General features: G+C 47.7%; 1 protein-coding gene and 1 long non-coding RNA gene across 2 annotated transcripts in view; one reads left to right on the top strand and one right to left on the bottom strand.

The window, feature by feature from the left end:
* TXNDC16 (thioredoxin domain containing 16) overlaps positions 1-21,571 on the top strand; it is a 44,239-nt gene that overhangs the window by 10,160 nt on the left and 12,508 nt on the right. Inside the window, exons 5-15 of the mRNA XM_078384175.1 lie at positions 1,138-1,212; positions 3,819-3,940; positions 5,149-5,236; positions 7,010-7,166; positions 7,833-7,999; positions 10,484-10,544; positions 11,331-11,475; positions 12,398-12,544; positions 14,448-14,507; positions 18,708-18,873; positions 20,860-20,984. Of these exons, the coding sequence (XP_078240301.1) occupies positions 1,138-1,212; positions 3,819-3,940; positions 5,149-5,236; positions 7,010-7,166; positions 7,833-7,999; positions 10,484-10,544; positions 11,331-11,475; positions 12,398-12,544; positions 14,448-14,507; positions 18,708-18,873; positions 20,860-20,984 (1,313 nt within the window). The remainder of the gene's footprint in view (positions 1-1,137; positions 1,213-3,818; positions 3,941-5,148; positions 5,237-7,009; positions 7,167-7,832; positions 8,000-10,483; positions 10,545-11,330; positions 11,476-12,397; positions 12,545-14,447; positions 14,508-18,707; positions 18,874-20,859; positions 20,985-21,571) is intronic.
* Positions 7,334-19,982, bottom strand: LOC144586272 (uncharacterized). Its single transcript, XR_013541002.1, has 2 exons — positions 19,896-19,982; positions 7,334-7,421 (listed from the first exon to the last, which is right to left on the bottom strand). It is a non-coding gene; the product is annotated as an uncharacterized LOC144586272 (long non-coding RNA).

Genomic DNA, 21,571 nt, shown 5'->3' with positions numbered 1-21,571 from the left:
GCTATACATAACATGGTCTCTAGCTCCCTCTAGTAACTCATTCTAGTAATCTTTAAAATTATATATTTCTTGTACAGTGGTGCCTTGCTTAACGACAATAATCCGTTCCAGGAAAATCGCCGTTAAGCGAAAGCATCGTAAAGGGAAATTAAAAACCGCATTGAAAGGCATTGAAACCCGTTCAGTGCATTCCAATGGGGTAAAAACTCACCATCCAGTGAAGATCCTCCATACGGCGGCCATTTTCACTGCCTATATAGCGAGGAATCCTTCCCTAAGCACAGCGGGGAGCCATTTTAAGCACCCGGTGACCATTTTGAAAACCCAACGATCAGCTGTTTTTGATCGTCGTAAAGCAAAAATCGGTTCTGAAGAAGGGAACCAATCATCGCTAAGCGAAATTCCCCCATTTAGACCATCGTTTTGCGATCGCAATTGCGATCGCAAAAAGATCGTCATAAAGCGGATTCATTGTAATGCGGGGCAATCGTTAAGTAAGGCACCACTGTACTGTATTTTTCTTTTAATATTTTCAGACCGTGGATAAGTGAATCAGTGGCTACTGATCCTGTGGATATGAAGGTCCTACTGTACTCCAAAAATAACTAGTTAGAGGCTATGGCCTGACCAGTATAATCTAAGGCAGTGGTTCCTCACCTTGGGTAACCCAGTTGCAATTCTCAGAAACCCTGGCTAACACAGCTGGTGGCGAAGGCTTCTGGGAATTGCGGTCCAAGAACATCTGGATTATCTAAGGTGGGGAACCACTGATTTAAGGCATGAGCGGGCAAAGGGCAGCCCTCCCCCCCAGCTCCTTGAACCCCTGGAGCCCTGAAATAAAAAAGGTAGGTCTTTCAGATGCCAAATTGTGTCCCCAAACCCTCTGGAGAGCATGATTTCCCATTTAACTGCACTTTTGCAGTTAAAAGTCCATTTTTAGACACTGAAAGTGAGCAGAAAGAAAGAAAGAAAGAAAGAAAGAAAGAAAGAAAGAAAGAAAGAAAGAAAGAAAGAAAGAAAGAAAGAAAGAAAGAAAGAAAGAAAGAAAGAAAGGGTCTTTCAGGGTCCAAAACCATCTGAGAAAGGGGTATACAGGAACTTTTTCTTGAAGCCTAGTTTTTCCCCCGCTTTTCCCAGGGGCCGCATCCTGCTTCGTGAGCTCCCGACGGATGCCTTGTTCAGTGTGGACGCCATCGTGGCCAACGTCCTCTTGTAAGTCTCTCAGCTGGCTTGTGCCTTTCCTTTTCGCCCGATCCCTGTTTTAACCCTCTGTGCACAGATGTTGCATTTCAAGTCCTTTGGGATCGGGGAAGCTTGTGAAGAAGAAGCAGCCAGTCCAGAAGAGGGAGGGGAGACCCCAAAATAGGCAGAATGAAGAGTGTCTAGCCGGCGGAGAATCTTCGTTCTGATAGGGCAGTAAGGGACAAAATGCAGTCCCCAGGGGTCTTATTTTCAGCCTCTAAGACCACCCCAGAGATTCCTTCAACACAAAAGGAATCACCATTTAAAAAGCAACATTTCCATTCCTGGGGACCTCCAAAGGCTGCAGTATTTTCCGCTCAGGGCCTGGAAGTCCCTCCCTCTCATGACCATCCAGGCCAGCGGACAGACCCATCCAGATTGGTTTCCTCTTCCCTTGCTTGTTTTCTAAACGGCGATTTCCAGAATAATCTGGGAGAAACCGTCTCTGGTTGTCAAGTTCACAGCGATCACAGACCCACCTCTCTGACCAGTGTTTCGTTTTCCTCTAGCTGCCGTTTGGATTTATTTCATGGCTGGTTTGGGTCCCCCCCCAACTCTTCCTTCTTCCAGAAAAAGGTCCCCCCTGAACCCCAGGACATATGTTGGGTTGCGTTTCCGTTCCATTCTATTTAGAGCAGACCCGTTAACCGTCGAAGATGACCGTGCAAGTTAGCCGTGAGAAATTTCATTCCATTGATTTTTTAATGAGTTTACTCTAAGTACGACTGCATCTGGTTCCCTGGATTCTGTACTGGGCACCTCCTGTCCCTCCTCTTTTGGCAGCCACAGGAGATAATGATGGGGTTGGGAGGGAGACCATCATAGGCAGGGATAAAAAACCTGATTCTTTGCTCTTTGGTGCCATTTTTGTACCAAACATTTACAGAGGACCCTCGACTTACAGACGGCTTGACTTACAGACTTTTCGAGTTACAGACTTCTCTGGCTGCAAAATTTAGGTTTGACTGGCAGCCGGAGAATCGACCTACAGACCAGAAAACCCCCCAATGTGGAACAAAAACGGCAGGTTATGGGATTAATCGGTTTTCAATGCATTGAAGGTCAATGGAGACTCGACCTACAGACTTTTTGACCTGCAGCCACCGTTCCAATACGGATTAATTCCTTAAGTAGAAGGTCCACTTAACCGTCCCACCAACTGCATATCGTCCCCTGTTCTTTTCCTTTGGGAAAACACTCATGATTCTTCTGGTGTCTGGAAGACGAACCCGTTTTCTTTGGTGTAAGCTTTGGCAGACTATAGCCCACTTGTGTAAATGCCAGTGGACGACCGTCTGCATGCGTTTATGCTGAATCTAGCAATGGCAGTTTTCAAGGTGCCAGAAATCTGTTTGGTGTTTTTGCTACCGGAGAGGACCTGGCTGTTTGCTTGGAAGTAATTGTCGTTTGAAGGGTAAACAGTGACCGAAGAGGACTGGGGATTTTGGGTGGAAAGTCTTTGGAGGAGAATGTCCGAACAATAACCATAGTACAGTAACCTACACATTTATTTAAAAGAGGAAAAATGGAAAAATGTCACGCCCAACATGTTCCTCTCCAGATGTGTTGACGCACAACACCTGAAAGGCCCTCAGGCAGCACATGTTTGCGGTACGGCTTGACGGAACGAGACACTAAATTAGTAAGGCAGAAGCGGGAAGTCTTTGGCCTTGTAGAAGTTTTGGTCCGTAGCGGCTATCCGTCTCACCTCCAACCCTGACAAAGGATAATGAGCATTGCAGTCCAAACCATCCGGAGGGCCGACGTTCCTTTGCTCTTGCAGGTGATAAACACAACGCAAGACCTTCAGATAGACTCATGAACTCCAGCTGGAGCAGGAGTAGGTCAAAGAACGAAGGCAACTGATAAATCCACCCTTGGACCAGCCGAGGACCAACGAGAAGGACCTGGCTCTCTCTTGACCTGCTGACCAGCCTGGTCACTCCGGTGTGCCAGTGGCAAACTCATCCCCTGAGTGTGGATCTTTCAGGAGCTGGAGCCCACCCACCTAAGAAGGAGCAGATTAGTGGAGAGCAGAACGTCCACCATTTTAGGGGGGGAAATATAGGGCAAGGGGGCTCCCCAAAGTGCTCAGTGAGGATTGTATTTATTGGCTACAAAATCTTGACTGTCCTTTGATGGATAGGGACAAGGGAAAACAGTGGTGGGGACGCTGGGAAGTGGGTGGTGCCCCAAAGGAGGGCTTCTCGGGCTGCTGGGCCCCTTGAAACATGGATCCTCCGTCTTTCAGGGTTGGGTTGTGGGTTGTGGCTTTTAAGAAGCTCCAGCTGGTCTTTTTTGCAGTCCTTTCCTCGAGTGCCTCTTCCATGGATGTCCACCAGCCCAAACTCTTCCTGACACCTCCAGGAGTCGGTGGTTCGAGACCCACTGTTGGTTTGAGACGCGCAACTGATTCCAGAGACCGACTCCCACTTCGGAGCCTCTTAATGCCAAAAGTGTGACAGTGTTGCAGAGACAATGTTGTGGAAGAGCGTGGAGGGAGAGGCCAGCGCTTAATGTTAAGAGGCCGAAAATTCCTGCCTTTGGTTCACGCCCACCCCATCTTTTCTCCCCAGTGCCCTCCTCTTCAACGAAGTGAAGTATGTGATGACGCTGGTGGACCTCCAAAATCTAGAAGACTCCCTGAAGGGTCAAAGAGACCTGGTTTTTGCCTACGTCCAAGCAGTTGGTACCGCAGGTAGGTACGCTGAGCTTCTTAACTGGGCAAACAGGGGTCACTTGGTCTCGCCTGCATTTTTTAAAAGCACAGGCGTAGAATTAAAACCATTGAAAACCATAACAAGAGGAAAAGAACTTCGACCTGAAGAGCAATAAACAAAAGTGTTGTGTCTCAAGCATATATTTACGTTTATTCCCTGCTTGATATGCACTTTGGATTGTCTCATCATTATAGGGCTTCAAGCTATAAAACGGATGTGGTTTGCCATTGACTTGTTCTGCACAGTACTAACAAGTATTAGCTTGAGCGGTGCTGCCATTCTCTGTGGAAACTCCTCTACTCGTTGTATCTTTTCACCACAGGCGCTGCCCACTAAGCTGTCCTTCATGAATTTCTCCATCCCATCCTCCTCCTTGTAACTATCAGTCCTCATCCACTGATGAGGACTGTTAATTCCTGAAGAGGGTGATGGTCACTAATTTGTAGAGTTGATGTAAATCAGAAGCGACTTGATCACATGCAAGAAGTAAAACTGCACAGAGGATTAGGGGTGTGCTGTTTTTTTAAATTTTGGGGCTCCAACTCCCAGAATCATCAAGAATTTCCCAGGTGGAAATTTGGGGCTTTCAGCCCACAAACCCACCCCTACATTTCACTCACTTTGACTGAGGCCTATCCTTGAAGCTACACAGCGCACATGGGCCTTGCTTCCTGTTGTTAATATACAAAAAAGAGAGAAGTTGTTGTGGTTCTTCCTGGCATTCATCATCTGGATGCCCATTAGGCCCTATAGAGGGTGCCTCTTGAAGAACTATGACTCCCAGGAAGTAGTGTGACAACTGTAGGAAACAAGGCTGAGGAAGGCCATGCATCTTCAGAGGTAGGCCCTGCGCCAAGTGAGTGAAATATCGGTGTCTGTAGATGTGTGTTTGTGAGATAAAATGCTCAGAATTCTTGGGGGATTCTGGGAGTTGGAGTCCAAGAAAAATGAAAGAGCGCATCCTTACATAGAATTGTGTCCTGATCAAGCCCAGCTCATGTTGCTTGAAGCTTTCCCCCGAGAAACCCATTCCTCAGTCAAACGTGTTCTGCCAAAAGCTAGCCCTATCCAGTGGAGGTGTTATAAAACCACAGTGTCCATTCCATAGTGACAATTGTCCGTTGTCCATTCGGGCAAAAGACACGAACAGCGAACCTCACACAGAGCAAATCTTTTCTCTTCCTAGAGCACAGAGCCTTGATGGAGACAGCTTTTGTTTATGGTGCCTTCAAGTTTGCCTTAACCACTGAAGTGACGCTTCTGCGGAGCATTAGGTAAGTATTGGAGAATCATGAGCCTTTTAAGAGTTCAGGGGCTTGGCATGGGGAGAATCTCTTGGGAGTACAGATTTTGGGTGTGTGTGTAACCCTTTACCCCCCATCTCTCAATGGAGTCTAACTTGACTTGTAATTCGCCATCTGCCTGGTTACCTAGGATGAGCAAAAATGGTCTCTAGGAGACTAGATGATTCTGTGTGGTTTCCTTCAAATCTTAAAGATTTTCTGTGGATCGTTGGCAGAGAAGCTTGGAAATCTCCTCCAGGAGTCATCAACCACCATGACCATAAACACCCAGAAGAGGAACAGCAAATGTTGGAGTTGGGTGTTTTCATATGCAAGCTGTGTCCCCCTTTTGATTTTCTGCCAAGCTTAAGGAAGCTTGTCTTCCATAGCCTGAGCAGTTTGTCCCCTGACCAAGTTCCCACCAGATGTGCTGGACTGCCATGGCCGTCTTCCCCAGCCAGAATAGAGATGAAGATTCAATCCACTTGAGGAAGGGTAGCTTGTTAAGGCTTCTCTGGTGTGATGCCCAAATCGGGAAGAAAGAAAGCATAATCAGGAGGGTTGCTCTACCTCTGGAGGACCAAGCCAGATAAAATAAATATCCAAATATCCAGGTTAAAATAATATTAAAAAACAAAACTGTGGTGGTGCCTTCAAGGCTAACTGTTAACTGGAGTGTGAGCTTCTTCGTTCTCGGTCCCGCCACCTTCATAGGTCCATTTGGTGGGGACATGGGAGAGAACCTTCCCTGTTGCTACACTCAAGACTCTGGAACTCCCTTCCACTGGAGGCCAAGCTGGCCCCATCTTTACCATCTTCTACAAGCGGGTGAAGACCTTCATCTTCAAGGAAGCTTTCCTTAATAGCTGCCTAGTTGGGTTTTTAAAATGTACCTTACTGCTTTGGTTGTGTTTTTTTTGGTATTGATTATGTTTTTTTTGGTATGGTATTTATTGATCCTTTAAGAGATGGGCAGAAACCCCTGGTTTGACCGTTCAGCTCAGGTCCTTTCCTGGCCAAACAGCTGATCAGTGCCCTTTCCCTTCCAGGTGGCACCCATTAGGTGGCAGCACCCCCACCTCTTCCGGGCACTGCCTCTGAGCGGGCATCCCCACCAGAAAGGTCAGGGCGCCCAAATGCAGATCAGCTGTTCATTCTGGAAGTGAATGACACCGAACCATCAAATCAGGCCCATCTCTAATTGTATACTCATTGTTACTAATCTTAAATACTGTCTTTTCATTGTTGTTAGCCACCTGGGGGGTTCCTTTATAAGGAGAAAGGCGGGTTAGAATGAGTTTAAACCAGGAGGGAGGGCTAATAGGAAGCATCGTTTTTGGCCTGATTTTTGAAAGCTGAGCCGGGTTTGGGACAGGGCGATCCTCGGATGGGACCCTGTTGAGAAATCCCAGGGATCTCCTTGTAGGGTTTTCCCAGAGATCAAGGCACTGGGCTAGAGGAGACCCTGTCTGACTCTTTTAAAAAGCAGCTTCCTACGGTCCTGAGCCATTACAAAGCATGAACGATCCTTCGCTAGCATGAATGGGGAAGAGGTGAGAATTTGACTGATGCATAGGGCTGCCTTGATGCATAGGGCTGCCTAGAGAGGTCTGAGCCAAACATGATGTATACAGCAGAAAACCTATAGGTGTTTGCTCTTCTGCATCCAGAAATTGTCCACCTATAGGAACAAAAAGACAAGTCAAGGGCCTGGCCAGCCTGGCCTAGATCCTTCACCTGCCTCCTTTTCTCTTCCTCTTACAGTCCTGGAGAATCAGACGTTCCCTCCTCTAGACTTTTCTTCTGCCACTGCAAGGCGGACCCGGATCTAGGCCAGCCGTGCCGAAGGACTCCGATGGAGCCGATGATGACCACGCTGAACATCTACAAGTTCCTGAAGCTGATGGGGCAACCCTTGGTGGTACAGTTGATGGTGGCCGTGATCTCCCCTCCCCGTTCCCCAATTCTCCTCGTCCAGGTTTTGTTTCCAGACATCCGAGTCTTAGACAAACCTTTGGGGAGGCTGATGTTTTGGGCGACACCTCCTGGAATTCTGTGGCATGGAGGATTTTTGGACGGTGACTTCTAGAATCTTGTGGACCCTTCTGGGATGGGCTTTTAGAAGATGTCCTCCAGAAAGGTCACGGTGCCTCACTCTGCCGGAGGTCTGGTGGGCCTGCGGGGAATAGAACAGTAATAAATCTGTGCAGTCCCCTTTCTGTAATCCATGAATGCATGCCATCCCCTTTCAATCATCATCATGTTGTGACTTATGTCAACCCTCTCACCAAACCCTATTTCCTGACACTATCCCAGACTTGAATGGGTAAAATATTCCCATTTACTTTGTGATTTTTGTAAGAAAAATAAAAGATTTATGTGTTTTGGGAGCTTAAGCATGTCCAGAAAACAACATCACAATTGTGGCTGTTCTCCCAATGAATCTCGGCCCGCCCGTGATTTTCTGAAAGCTTTTTCTGCTGTTCTTGCTTGCAAGGGTCCCCAACTTAAAAGGAACACAGTCCCCACAGAAGCGATGGAGGGGATACACCTTGGGCTCTTGACTGAATCTCTTTCTTTCCTTCAGATGGAGGTAGCCGAAGACCCAGAGAAGTTTTCTCCCCTCCACCTCCAGCTTGGCCTGCCGCTGATCTTCGTTCTGAGCCGGGAAGAGACGCTGGAAGCCGACAAGAAGACCGCAGAATCCGTGGCCTGGAGGCTTTTGGGGAAGGCAGGCGTCTTCCTCTTGTCCAGGTATCCCCTGAGGTCTTGGGATGCGGGGGGGGGGAAGGGGAAGACACCGGCAGGATCCTGGTATGTCCTCTCACCTCCATTCTGAGAGATGAAAGAATCCTCAGAGAAGGAGCCATCTTGGTTTGAGCATGTTGGCAGAAGAAAAGTGGGGCGTGGGAGACAAAATCTTGGAGCATGTTGTTGTTGAAGAGTCACTTCTGTCTCTTCGTGACCCCATGGACCAGAGCACGCCAGGCCCTCCTGTCTTCCACTGCCTCCCAGAGTTGGGTCAAATTCCTGTTGGTCGCTTCGGTGACCCTGTCCGTCCATCTCGTCATCCCCTTCTCACCTTCACACTTTCCCAACATCAGGGTCTTTTCCAGGGAGACTTCTCTTCTCATGAGATCGCCAAAGAGCATGGAGCATGTTACAGACTGATAATTTGAGTTCTGTGTTAGCTTTTGTGGGTCAAAGTCTACTTTGTTGGGGCCCTATTTCATTCGTGGGTCAGACCAGGAGCTTGCCTGGACCTGCGTTCAGTGCCCATGGTAGCAAGACAGATGCTTGGGTTTTGGGAGACAAATTGCCTCGGCTGCTCGATGTTAGATGGCCATCATACCTGGGAGCTACCGAATGTGTGCGGTCCCCTTTCAGTGCCCACCATCCCGGGCCATTCTGACTTATGGTGACCCATTTCCGGGTCAAGAACACTCAGATGTGGTTCTCCGTTCCCTTCTTCTGGAGGCAGCTCTAGGACCACCGTGCAGCTGGCCCAAGGCCACCCGGGCTGGCTCTTCTCCCGGGGGGGGGGGGAATTGAACACTCGGCCTCTGGCTCTGCAGCCAGATATCTGAACCACCGAGCTATCCAGCCATAATAAAGGTGTGCCGTCAAGTCAGTTCTGACTTAGGATGACACTTTTTCTAGGTTTTCCAGGTCAAGAATACTCAGATGTGGTTTACCGTTCCCTTCTTCCAGGGTTGCCTTGAGTCTGTGCAGCTGGCCCAAGGCTACACGGGCTGGCTCTTCTCCCTGGAGACAAAGTGGGGGGGGGGAATCGAACTCCCCACCTATGGCTCTGCAGCCAGACACCTAAACCACTGAGCTTTCCCCTTTCAAAGCCATCTAAAATTGTTGGCCCTGATTGCATCTTCTAGCCGTGGAATCCCGCCGTTTCGTCAGGTCTCGATTTCCAAATCCTTTCCTTTATTTCAATGTCTTTTGCACCCAAGCTGGGGTGTGAATGGATCTCAGGGGTTTTTTTTTTTAACAGAAAACAGAGCAGAACCGTAGGAGCTGCAAGCCTTCCTTTGAGGCTGCCCGAAGGGTGGCGGTGGCAGGTCCGCAGCCACTAGGTGGCGCTCCGATACCGTCTTTGAGAAGTTTGCTGGAATCGGTTAAGAAAAAGACGGGATCCAGTGGAACAGAAGAGGAGGGCAGGGGAAGGTGGGGGTTTGAACCCATAGCCGAGCACAGAGGCACCTCCTTCTCAGCTCTAGAGAAGAATGGGTGGCTTTCTTGTAGAGTAACTTAGAAAAGATACTTTTGGAAAAAAACTGCATCTCCCAGAATCCCTCAACTAGTCATTTCAGAGCCTCAGGGTCACATGTGACGTATTTATTTATTTGTTTGTTTGTTTGTTTGTTTAATTTTATCCTGCATTTCTTCTTAAAACAGACTCTAAATAGATAGATAGATAGATAGATAGATAGATAGATAGATAGAGAGAGAGAGAGAGAGAGAGAGAGAGAGAGGAAGGAAGGGATAGATAGACAGGCAGGCAGGCAGGCAGATAGATAGATAGATAGATATTTTTAAAACCTAAAACTAGCAAGACTTGGCAAAAGCCCCCCCTCCCTGTCGCCTGGAGAGCACAAGGAGACTGTTCTTTTCTTAACTTGTTTTTAATTGAGAGGGTGGGTCAAGGGTTTTCCCGAGTGGAAGCGTTGCATCGAGATCTCAAAGGACCGGTAACGAAGACCGAAGCAAGGAGGCGGCAGGCACCAAGCGTGACACACGGATCTGGTCTGGAGTGAGCGAGAGGATCTTGCTTTGAGGGCCAAGTAGTGCCCACGAGGCTTCATTTCGGACCGAAAGAGCCAGGAGGCCGGTCTGTTCACAAAAAGATAACGAGCGTCTCTGGATAAAGGGGGTTCTAGGTTAGCCTTTTAGCCTTTCTGTTTCTGTCCATGGAGTGTCTCCGGGAGGCACTGGAGGACAGGAGGGCCTGGCGTGCTCTGGTCCATGGGGGTCACGAAGAGTCAGACACGACTTAACGACTAAACAACAACAAGGTTAGCCTTTCCCCTGACCTGCTATATTTCTATATGCAAGGAATGGTTTCTGTGCAGGGGAGCACGCCGTTCTGCAATTGCCCACCTGCCCTCTGACACAGTACAGCCACCCCACCATCCGCCTCTCTGCAAAAACTAGGTCCTAAGCAATGTCATTTCATATATCCTGTGTTTCGGAGTTTAACTTTCAGTCCATGTCTTGTCTTGGAAGGACTTCTCTCGGTGGGGATGTCCCTCCCCAGAATAACGTGGCCATCAAGACCCCGGAAGAGGTGAGTCTGTTGTCACGGATGTTTTAAGACCAGCTTCTTTCCTTCCAGTGTGGTCCTCAATGTGTCTACTCAAAAGTAAGCCTGCCTGTATCAAAAGAGGCCTGTTGCCAGGCAAGTGCCTCTAGAAAGAGTAGGCAACCTGTAGCCCTTGGCAATGCTGCCTGACTACAACTCCCATCGTCCCCTGGGATGTTTCCATCCACAGCTGTTGACAAGGTTGGGTGATTGATGGGGGCAGCAAGATGGTCCAAGACTGCCCCCTCTTGGTTGAGCATGGTATATAGGCTTACGACACTGAGGGCTGGAAACTTGATCTTTTAGAAAAAAAATCACAGGATTCTAAAACCTCGGACCCACATTTTCAGGCTGTGCAGAAAAGAAAAGAAAGGAAAGAGACTTTGGGGGAGAGGTTTCACCTTTTTGCTTTTCAACGGGGTTACAAGTATATGCCTCTTTTGAATTAATAGGAGAGAGTGGCTGAAATCCTGTTGATTTGTGTGGCAAGGCCACAACAAAAGCAGGGCACATTTGAATCAATGGATTTTACAGAGGAGCTGACGTGGCAAATTCCCACCCTGTAGCGCAACATGCTACGCTAAGCCATAGGATTTCAGCCAGTGCATATGTTAATAAGGAAGACCTGTGAGCGAACCGGTACATATCCTTGCTCACCGTTGTAACTGTGTGGCTGTGTTGATCTACTGGCCTACTCAAGGGAAATCTTGGGCTTCCCCTTGAATTCAGCTTTGGGGCTCAGCTTGGTTCCTTCTCCTGGGGTATCTACAGGGGGCGTCTGTGAAATACCTGGTTTTGAAAGACACAGATGAAATCATAGCCTTGGTTGAAATGCGTAAAGAAAGCGAACTGGTCCAAGAGGAAGAGGAGGAAGACTATGAAGAGGAGGAGGAAGAGGAGGAAGACAATGAACAGGGTAATTTTGTACCCCGTTTCTTCTTAGATTGTCATAAACCCTTGAAATCCTAGGGTAGTTTTTACCCTTCTGTTTTCAGAATTTAAGAAACCTGGGTTCTGACGCAGCTAGAAAGGGTCCTGATCCCTCTTCCCATGGTGTAGGCCTGTCTTACTGAACCCTTGGGGATGTCCCTGGTGCACTGGTCCTGATCCTTCCATCTTGGGAAGGGGCTGTCATTTGGAGGTAGATTATTCGCTGTCTGGGGGTTGATTCCTGGACTGAACAGAGGTTCCTGAGTGGGGTGTTTCATAAACCAGCAAGTAGGCTGAAGCGTCTCTCTGAACAAGGCTAAAAAAAGAGAAAGTTTATATAGACAGTAGTAAAAAAAAAAAAGCAAAAAAGAGCCAAGCCTGCTGCTTAATATAGACCACCCCATAGCACTTCAAGCACTCTCTGGGCGGTTTACAAGTTAGTGATGCAGGCTACACATTGCTCCCCCCTTCCTCCAGCTGAGGACTGGACCGACCTCGGGAGGATGGAAGGCTGAGTGAACCTTGAACCAGCTACCTGGGATTGAACCCCAGCTCGTGAGCACAGTTTTGGCTGCAGTCCTGCCGCTTAGCCACTGTGCCAGGAGGCTCCTTATTTTACAAGTAGCCATTTCCAAAATATTCCTTATGTAAGCTTACAATACAGACATTAACCCATTAATTAATATGCTTCATCAGCGTACATTAGCTTAAACATCATGTGTGTGTGTCTCGAAGATTAACGCTTCACCTGATTAAATATGTGATCAGTTTTTTCAACTTGCAGTTACCAAATCTTTTCCTTGGTTTGCTTGCCCTCTTCAAACCAAAGAAATTCCAAATGCTGCTGGTGTTGTTGTTTTTTTAGGGGGTTCTTCTCTCACTCCATTGTACCCTTCTTTGCCCTGTAGAGATCCAGGATGACCAGGTGGTGGAATCTGTCATTCGAGACCAGAAACGAGAACTCTTCCTGGGACGCATCCAGACCCTGACGGGGGAGTCCTTTGACCTCACCCTGGCAGACGCCAGCTACACCCTCGTGCTGTTCTACGCCAGCTGTAAGTCAATCGTTGCAAACAGCCGGGTCACGTTTCCTGGGGCAGCTCCTGTATCTCTCACTGCTGTTGAGGACTCGCCGTGCGTTTAGGTACAAGCCTATTGGGGCTGAGCCGCTGGCACAGAATCCAGGAGACTTTCGGGAGAACGTCAGAGGCTTAGGACATTTACTGGAGTTGAGTAAGAGAGCATCTGTTTCATGATGAGGATGGAAAACCCATGGAACGCGGTAGAGGAGCAGGAAATATGAAGATAAATGGAAGGAAAGGAGGGGAATATGCGACATATGCTTGACTATTTAGCTGGGTCATGGAGCCTCCACAAACAGAGGCAGTCTGTCCCACAGTACAATCGCAGAGGGATGCTGTCGCCTCCCCAGAAGCTCATGGCAGACCCGGACACGCGACGTGGTCTGATCCAGCTGCAGTCCTCTGGTTTTGATCCACGACTTTGGATTCTGCTGTTCGGTCCAGATCCCCAAAGGGTCTTATCACAAAATTAAAGTGTAGCTCTTGTCTACGGTACACGCCCCACACGCCTACGTAGATCAGTTCACAACTGGCTGTTTTCTCTCTTCCTGTTGTAATTCTTGGAATGCTCACAGTTGGGTGACCCATTATGTCTTGATCCTTCCAGGTATAATAAGCCACCCTGGATGTTTTGGTCTGCAAGCCCCATGCAGGGTATGATAAGGATTGTGAGTGTTGTAATCCAAAACATTCATCATCCTCTTAGAACTGCAGAGCCGGAAGGGACCCTCTGGACCATCCAGTCCAGCCCTATCAAGGAGGCCCCATGGGGGGAATCGAACTCCCAACCTTTGGCTCTGCAGCCGGAGACCCCCTCAGCTATCCAGCAGTTCTCGTTCAGAAGGCTTCAGACTCCGAGTCCCTCTTGCTGCCCAAGGCTGCAGGCTTGTTTATTCTCTAAGGGCAGAGAAAGAGGCACCCAATGGAAGGCCAGCTTTTGTGCACTGCCTGCAAAATGTAGCATGACTAGGGTGCAATCACACTTGTGGTGCACTCCAGTACGAGCTGTTTCCTGGTGATCACATGTCGTGAGAATGGCTGACGGTCGGATTCCAAAAGATCTCCTGCATGGAGAATGAGTGCAGGGAAATCGCTCCAGAGGGAGACCACAGCTGCGATACAAGGATCTCTGCAAGCGGGATCTGAAGGCCTTAGGAATGGACCTCAACAGATGGGAAATCTTGACCTCTGAGCGTTCAGCCTGGAGGCAGGCATTGCGTCACAGCCTCTCCCAATTTGAAGAGACCCTTGTCCAGCAGGCCGAGGCGAAGAGGCAGTCCTGTGACCAAGGTGCAGCTTTTTGGTCCGGCAGTTGTTGTGGATTTTCCGGGCTGTTTGACCGTGTTCTGAAGGTTTTTCTTCCTAACGTTCTGATTCATGTCCTCTGAAGATGCCGGCCACAGAGACTGGCAAAACGTTAGGAAGCAGAACCTTAAAAACACGGCCAAACAGCCCAGAAGACCTACAACAATCATCGAATCCCGGCTGTGAAAGCCTTCAAGAATAAATAGGGATATTCCTTTTTGCGAGCTGGGCTGGAATGATTCCTGAGCAGACGGAAAAGTTGCTTTAAGAGAGAACACTCCCAGCAGAGCGACACTTTCAGACACTTGCCTCTGCCACCATCTAGCTGCACCCTTCAATTTAACTCCTGTATCTTCCCTGGCCTGTTGAATTCAGCTTTTGGGGGCAAAGAATTTCTCCTCTCTTTCTCCAGCATTTTTTTTAATTTAAATTTTATACCTTTATTGAACGGAACAGAAAGACCTATACAAAAACTACAGGATTTTGGTCAGCTGTTCATCAGCCAAGACTCAGGAAAGTTTTTTTGGTCTCCGGAATAACGGGTGGCTGTCTGTTTGTGTTTCCACTTTAGGGGAAGCTGTGTCCTTGGTTGTGATGCAGACGTACGCCGAGGTGGCTGCTTCTCTGAAAGGTATGGGTAGGAATCATTTCACTGGCCCATGGACCAGTCTGCTTTTACAAGGAGGTTTCTGATGGAGCCTCCTCTTCCTCCTCTTCCTCCTCACTATTAACACTACTATTATGAGGAAGATGTGCATTTCTTACGATCGGTTCCCAAAGATGCATAGAAGGCTGGCCCAAAGGATAATATCCCCTTCGCGTGCTACCTGGAGCATCCACCTCCCTCTTTCCTTGACATTTGTGCCCATGGGAGGTGATGCTTATCTGTCCTTTTACTGTGCCAACTGGACACTGGGTAACCAACTTCTGGGCTGTGGGTACCCTTTGGGTTGGCTCTGGAGTGTAAACTAGTTTCTGACCCAATACAGTGGTGCCTCGCATAACAAGCGCCCCGTTTAACAATGAATCCGCATAGCAATATGGATTTAGCGATTGCAAAAGCGATTGCATTGTGATGATTCTAATGCCCGAAAATCGCATTGCGATGATTGTTAAGCGTTTCGCTTACCGATCTTCGCATTGCAATGTTTGCAGAACAGCTGATTGGCAGTTCCAAAATGGCTGCTGGATGAAGAAAATGGCTGCCCGCAGCGTTTTCGCGCCAATTCCTCGCTTACCGAGGCGTCGAAAATGGCAGCCATATGGGGAATCTTCACATAACTGTCAGTTTTGTCCCCATAGGAACGCATTAAACAGGGTTTTTTGGGGTTTTTTGCCCCGTATAGCGATGTTTCCGGATAGTGACCATTTATCCGGAACGGATTATCGTCGCTATGTGGGGAACCACTGTATAGCCTTTATGTAGAGAGCCCATCAATAGATTAGCCCTACGGACATCTTTGTTCGTTCGTTCGGTCGGTCGTTTAGTCGTGTCCGACTCTTCGTGACCCCAACGGACATCTTAGCTTGCAGCAAAGGAAGGAAGAAACACAGGAAGGAAGAAAGCAGTCCTAGAAATGAGCTGGGGGCCTGCTTGATGCCACAAGTATCTAGGTTCAATCCCCAGCCTCTCCAGCTTAGGAGAGGCTAGGAACTGAACCGAGAGACTTTTGGTACCCAGTGGCCTCAGTCGGTGTGGCAGTAGCTTTTTGCTCTTTTTCGCAGAGTTGCCGTTAGTCAAAGGGAATTCCACAGGGCAGGATAGACAAGCAACCCAACTTGGCATAAGGCACGCTGACCCTCTCTAGTGCCGCTTTCTCCCCTCCTGTGCACCATGCTAGAAAGTCCCTGATGCTGATTTCTCTTTTGGGATGTCCCTGACGATCATCTTTTGAAACCTTACCTGTTTGGTCTGCCTTTCCCAGAAATGGGATTCTGGAAAAGGCAGTCCAGAAGAAATAAAATGTCCAAGCTTTCTTCACTCCGCACCCCATCCTCAGCATGGCTTCTAAGACTGCATCCAACACCTCTTGTATAGGTTGCATAAAAGCCACCGTATTAAAAACACGGCAATAAATAAGCTAGGAACGGTTGTCTAAAATCTCACACATGTTTGCCTAAGGCCACAAATCACTGAGAGAGAGAGAGAGCAAGATTTGGGAGCTGAAGGGCTTTCCGGATTGCAGCTAGCTCCTTGGGCCAGCTTTTGAGTGCCTCTAATCCAGATGCCTTTTTAAAATGGCCTTGAATTGGGTTACACGTTTGCCATATGGAACCACGACCACAAAAAACCCCTTGAACCAAGCAAAGCAAAAACACTCCAAAGATAGATTTATGGATATAATTGGAAGCCTTCTTCAATTAGAAGAGGGTTTGGCCCTTATTTGAGTAATCCAAAGGACATCTTCCAAGTAATATCCATAAATCCATCTCTGGACGGCTTTTTTAAAAAAACATAGGGCTTGCATATGGAAAACGTTTAACACCATTCAAAGCCACGGACTTGTTTGTTCTGGTAGTTTCCAGGAACTCCATCATGTTGTGTTTCTTTCCTGGCGTGCTCTGACATCGCTCGATGGATTCAGAGTACTCGGCTCAGGACAGCTTCTGCAGACGTCCTGTTGGTTTGACACAAGACAGGAGAGGGGCAAAAAGCAGGCCATCAGACGAGCAGCTGATGGCTGTTTACACACCGTTTAAAAAAAAAAGCGCAGTGAATGGTGAACAGTTACGTGATCTTCCAGGTCTGAGAGCTCCTCAGCGAATCATTGCTTACGCACACAGTGAGAGCAAGGCAGGAGCCCTGGGCTGGGACCGGCCGTGATTTGGCTCCTTCCACCCTAATTGGGAATTTTCAGTTTCTTTTTTTAAAAAAAAGAACAACCCAAAGGTCAAAAGGTGGAACCAACGGTGAGCCATGTTTACCACATCTGGCATCCAGTGTAGCAAAACTATTTGTTGTCGTTCAGTCGATGTTTAGTCGTTTAGTTGTGTTCGACTCTTGGTGACCCCATGGACCAGAGCACGCCATGCCCTCCCGTCTTCCACTGCCTCCAAGAGTTGGGTCAAATTCATGTTGGTCACTTCGGTGACACTGTCTGCCCATCTCGTCCTCGGTCGTCCCCTTCTCCTCTTGCCCTCAGACTTTCCCAACATCAGGGTCTCTTGCAGGGAGTCTTCCCTTCTCATGAGATGGCCAAAGGATTGGAGCTTCAGCTCAACTTCCACGGAGCACTCAGGGTTAATTTCCTTCAGAACGGATAGGTTTGTTCTCCTTGCAGTCCAGGGGACTCTCAAGAGTCTCCTCCAGCACCACAATAGCAAAATTATCCTGTATGTAAAACTACAGGCCCTTATGTGTCTAAAACTATACTTGAAGTGGAGAGGGTCAATAGGCAGATTGTTCCCAACGACTAAGACTCGAACTCAGGACTTGGTACCAAAGATTTGTCAACATCCCTGAAAACTTCTCACATTTTTGTAGTTTGTGCCCCCTTTTCAAATGGGCCAGAGGGAGCCATGGGCCTTCTCCATCGGAGTTGCCTTTAGCAACCCCTGTTGTGTTGTAGCTGCTGCCTGTTCGCCACGGGAACTATCCCTTCTCTTCTGACGATGCGGCTGTTGCTCCTGACACAGGTGGCTGCATCTTAGTCTGGTGTCCCAGATGTGACCATTCCACTTTGGTTGGGCCTGCTACCCTGTTTCCTCGAAAACAAGACAGGGTCTTCTATTCATTTTTCCTCCAAATAATGCATTATGGCTTATTTTATTTTATTTTTCAAGCACAACCATCTGCATTTGTTCAAATGCAGCCATGTCATCTTCTTCTGCTTGCTGCACAAAAGTGGAGGGCGAGGTTTCACTTAACTGGGACTTATTTTTGGGGTAGGGCTTCTATGACGAGCATCCGGAAAAATCCTACTAGGGCTTATTTTCAAGTTAGGTCTTATTTTTGAGGAAATGGGGGTAGGAGTCATGGTGGAGTCTCAGCTTCACGGACCCACTCAAACCCCTTCACCAGACTCAGGTGTGCATCTTATTTACCTGTCAAGTTACCTGTCCAGATGCCAAAGACTTCAGGGGCACTGTTGGGTTCCATCAGCTGTAAAGGTTTGCTGCCCTATCAAAATATAATTTATTCCACACATTTAATGCCTTCAGTTGTGTGACGTTAAACATTAGATGGTGTTGAATATAAGATTTCGCTCTGCTTTGCGTTAATTCACAGTAACTTCGGCTCTTCCTGGCAATGCCACGCATTCTCACTGGAAGCCGGGCGGTTCTTTCCTGGAATTATGGTCTGGCCAGGGCTGAGCGACCAACAGACGAGCCAAGTCAGCATCTTGCTTTAAGATGAGTCCACGGCTCAGGACTCAGAGGCAGAATCTATTCTTAGTTCCAGGACAAACCAGGAATAGGGGAACTAAATAGGAAAAGATAAGGGGGGTGGAAGGGGCTTGTAAGGCCATTCAGTCCAACCCTTTGCTCAGTGAAGGGGCCCAAATCAAAGCAGACCTGACACAGCGTTGTTCAGTTTTTTTTCTTTATATGCCTCCAGCGTTGGAGCACTCATCGCCTCTCAAGATCATCGGTCCCATTGTCGTACTGCTCTAACAGTTAAGAAGTTTTTCCTAATATTCAGCCTAAATCTGGCTCCCTAGAACTTGAGTTAATAGTGTCCTTTCAGTGGGTCAACACAATAGATGGCTCAGCTCTGATGAATCTCATAAAATAAATAGATTAAAAAATAGACACCTGTGTCTTAGACAGGAGCACCGAGATTTGTATCATTATCTTTTTTTTTTATTACTCTCCCATAAATATTACGTAGACCCAGAGATCTCACTTGCCAGAGTGAATTGTTGGGACTGGCCGAAACTCTGCACGCAACAGAACGTGACTCAGTTCCCTACCCTCAAAATGTATGCCAAAGAGGGGAGATGGCTGGTCTACACTGGGATGTGGGGCACCGAGGAGATACTGAAGTTCGTAGAGCTGTGAGTATCCAGTTATGAGCGCGGGAGGGGGGCGTCCTTTGGGATGGGGTGGGCCAACTGGGTCCCCTCCAGAAATTTGTGAATCTGGTAGGGATGATGGGGACTGAAGCCCAAAATATATGTAGGGCCTAAGGGTGGGAGATGGCTTTTGAAGTATTTTGATACAAAACAAGAAAAGAAGAAGTAAGACTTGCCATTTGAGGTGCTGGATGATAGCTCGGTGGTTTAGCTATATGGCTGTAGAGCCAGAGATCAGAAGTCCAATTCGCAACTGTGCACCCGGGAGAAGGGCCAGCCTGGGTGGCCTTGGGTGAGCTGCACAGTCCCAGGGCTCCCCCTAGAGGAAGGGAAGGGGAAAGGCACCTCTGAGTCTTCCCTACCTGGAAAACCTTGGAAAGGGTCGCCATAAGTCGGAATTGACTTGATATCACATGGTTATTGTTATTGTTATTATTATAACTGCAGAGCTGGAAGGGATCCCATGAATCATTATATTCAGCCCCTGGCAAGGGAGGCTCAGTGGGAGAATCGAACTCCCAACCTCTGGCTCCACAGCCAGTTGCCGAAACCCCTGAGCTGCTGTGACTTGTGGGAAGGAGAGCCACTCCATGCTGGTTACAATAGATCATACCTGAAAAGTTATCATTTTTTGGGGGGGGGCAACAACTCCCAGAATTCCTCCCTGGCTGGGTGATTCTGGGACTTGTGGTAAAAACAACAGCAGCAGCAACAATAACAATAAAACAGCAGCAAAATTTCCGACCTGTGACAAATGTGACAGAGGTGCAGTGTTTCCAAGATCCACCAGGTGGCGCTATTGGTAGATAAACTTCCCTGGGATGAATACACCAAACCACTTGTCATGCTGATAGAAGTATTACTTGTATTATTTACAGGATTTTTACATACATACACAGCTCTAGTCTTGGTCTCACAGTCCTTGCTCATGCACAGCAGTTCAGCAGTTTCAATACATAAATCACAGTCAAAGTCCTTTTGTAAATAATCCAGAGTTCATTTACCAGTTGAGCAGTCCTGAAGCCACAAGTTCTTCTCCCAATACGCTCGGAGATAGGCTTCTTCCAGGATCTTCTCCAATACAGCAACTCCGACACAGCATACACCATCAACAACCAACCCAACAATGTGTATAAGCTAGTTCTCCTAGCTTTATCCTAGGGTTCACCAATCCTGTTGTTCTTCTCTCAGCTGTCTCAATCAGCTCAGCTGTACCACCTCTAGCTAACACATATCTTGTAGCTCCGATCCTGTTAATACTTATAGAATTGCATTCAACAATTCACATAGGTTTGACCTAAACCTGTCAATATGCAACAAGGGTGCATGCATGTTACCCACATTTTTATCTCCTAGATGTGTATTCAGGTTGTAAGTACATCTGTGCAGGATAACATTGTATGGTGTGTCCTCTGTAATATCTATAATGGGAGACCTTGGAGTTACGAACTGCTGGATAGCCCAGGGATTTAAGGCATCTTGTTTTGGAGCCAGAGGTTGGGAGTTTGATCCTTGAGGCTGGACTTGGTGATCCAGAAGGTCCCTTCCAGCTCTGGCATTCTAACATCAGAATAATGATCTGAGTGAACATCAGTGATGTGTAGAGAACCGAGGTAACCCTAACCATAGGAAGAAAAAAACAATACAAAGGAAGAAACTGCCCAGAAGTCTTTAGGCTGATTTCTCTGATTTCTGGTGGTTGTTGTGGGTTTTTTGGGCTCTTTGTTCTGAAGATTGTTCTTCCTAATGTTTTGCCAGTCTCTGTGGCCGGCATCTTCAGAGGACAGGAGTAGCACTCTGTGCTCTGGTGCAATTTGTTTGGGTAGTTGAGTATTTATACCTGTTGGATCAGCTTTTGTCCTTTTCAGGAGATGGGTGATTACAGTGATCAGTGTGTTTTTGTTATGGGTGTATTGTTGTGATAAGGAGGAGAGATTATCTGTCTCTGATTTCTCTTTCCCTCTTCAGAAGCAGAACGGCCTGTCCAATGAGGTTGAAGACACCAGAAGAAGTGGAAGAGTATTTAAGAGTCAAAAGCTCGCCCTATCGCAGTGCTGTTGTTCTGGGACTGTTTGACTTCAGCATGAAGGAAGGTAAATGCTTCGTCTCCAAAGCTTGTCGACAAAGACTGAAATAGCTGGAAATCATCATTCGTTAGAATGACCTTTAAATAGATACAGAAGGTTTCAAATTAGCCTGTTTTCCTTTATGCTAGTCTGGTGTCTTATTTTACAAACGGGGGGGGGGATGTTGGCAGCAAGGTGTGGCTATGGTCAAATTTTTATGTGCAGGGGGAAGTTACGTGCAAGGGTCGCATCCTTCTCTCGCATGAATAGTATTCAGTCCATCTAATGAAATTGGTTGGGTGAACATTTGGGGCGGAATACAAAGATGGTGCTTCTGGGTTTGATGTCCCATCACCCCACGGTGGCCGAAAAGAGCTGTTTGCAAAAAAAAAAAAACACCCCAAAACAATCATAAACCAAGTTAATTTTGGGGGGCAGAGTGTGAAAGTTGTTGGCCAGAAGAATCGCTTTTCTACGCTCCGGTATGAGGCCAACCATCCTTAGGCTTGCCCCCCTCTCCCTGTGTTTCCCGACTTCCTGTCTGGGGCTGAGTTCTCTCCTCTTGGTCCAGTCCAAACCTCTTATTCTGTGCTTGAGCCCTTCCCTCGCCCATC

Source organism: Pogona vitticeps, chromosome 1 (assembly GCF_051106095.1).
Source record: "Pogona vitticeps strain Pit_001003342236 chromosome 1, PviZW2.1, whole genome shotgun sequence".
Classification (NCBI taxonomy): Eukaryota; Metazoa; Chordata; class Lepidosauria; order Squamata; family Agamidae; genus Pogona; species Pogona vitticeps.
Note: the sequence above shows the minus strand (reverse complement) of the source record. Positions and strands in the feature narration are given on the sequence as shown.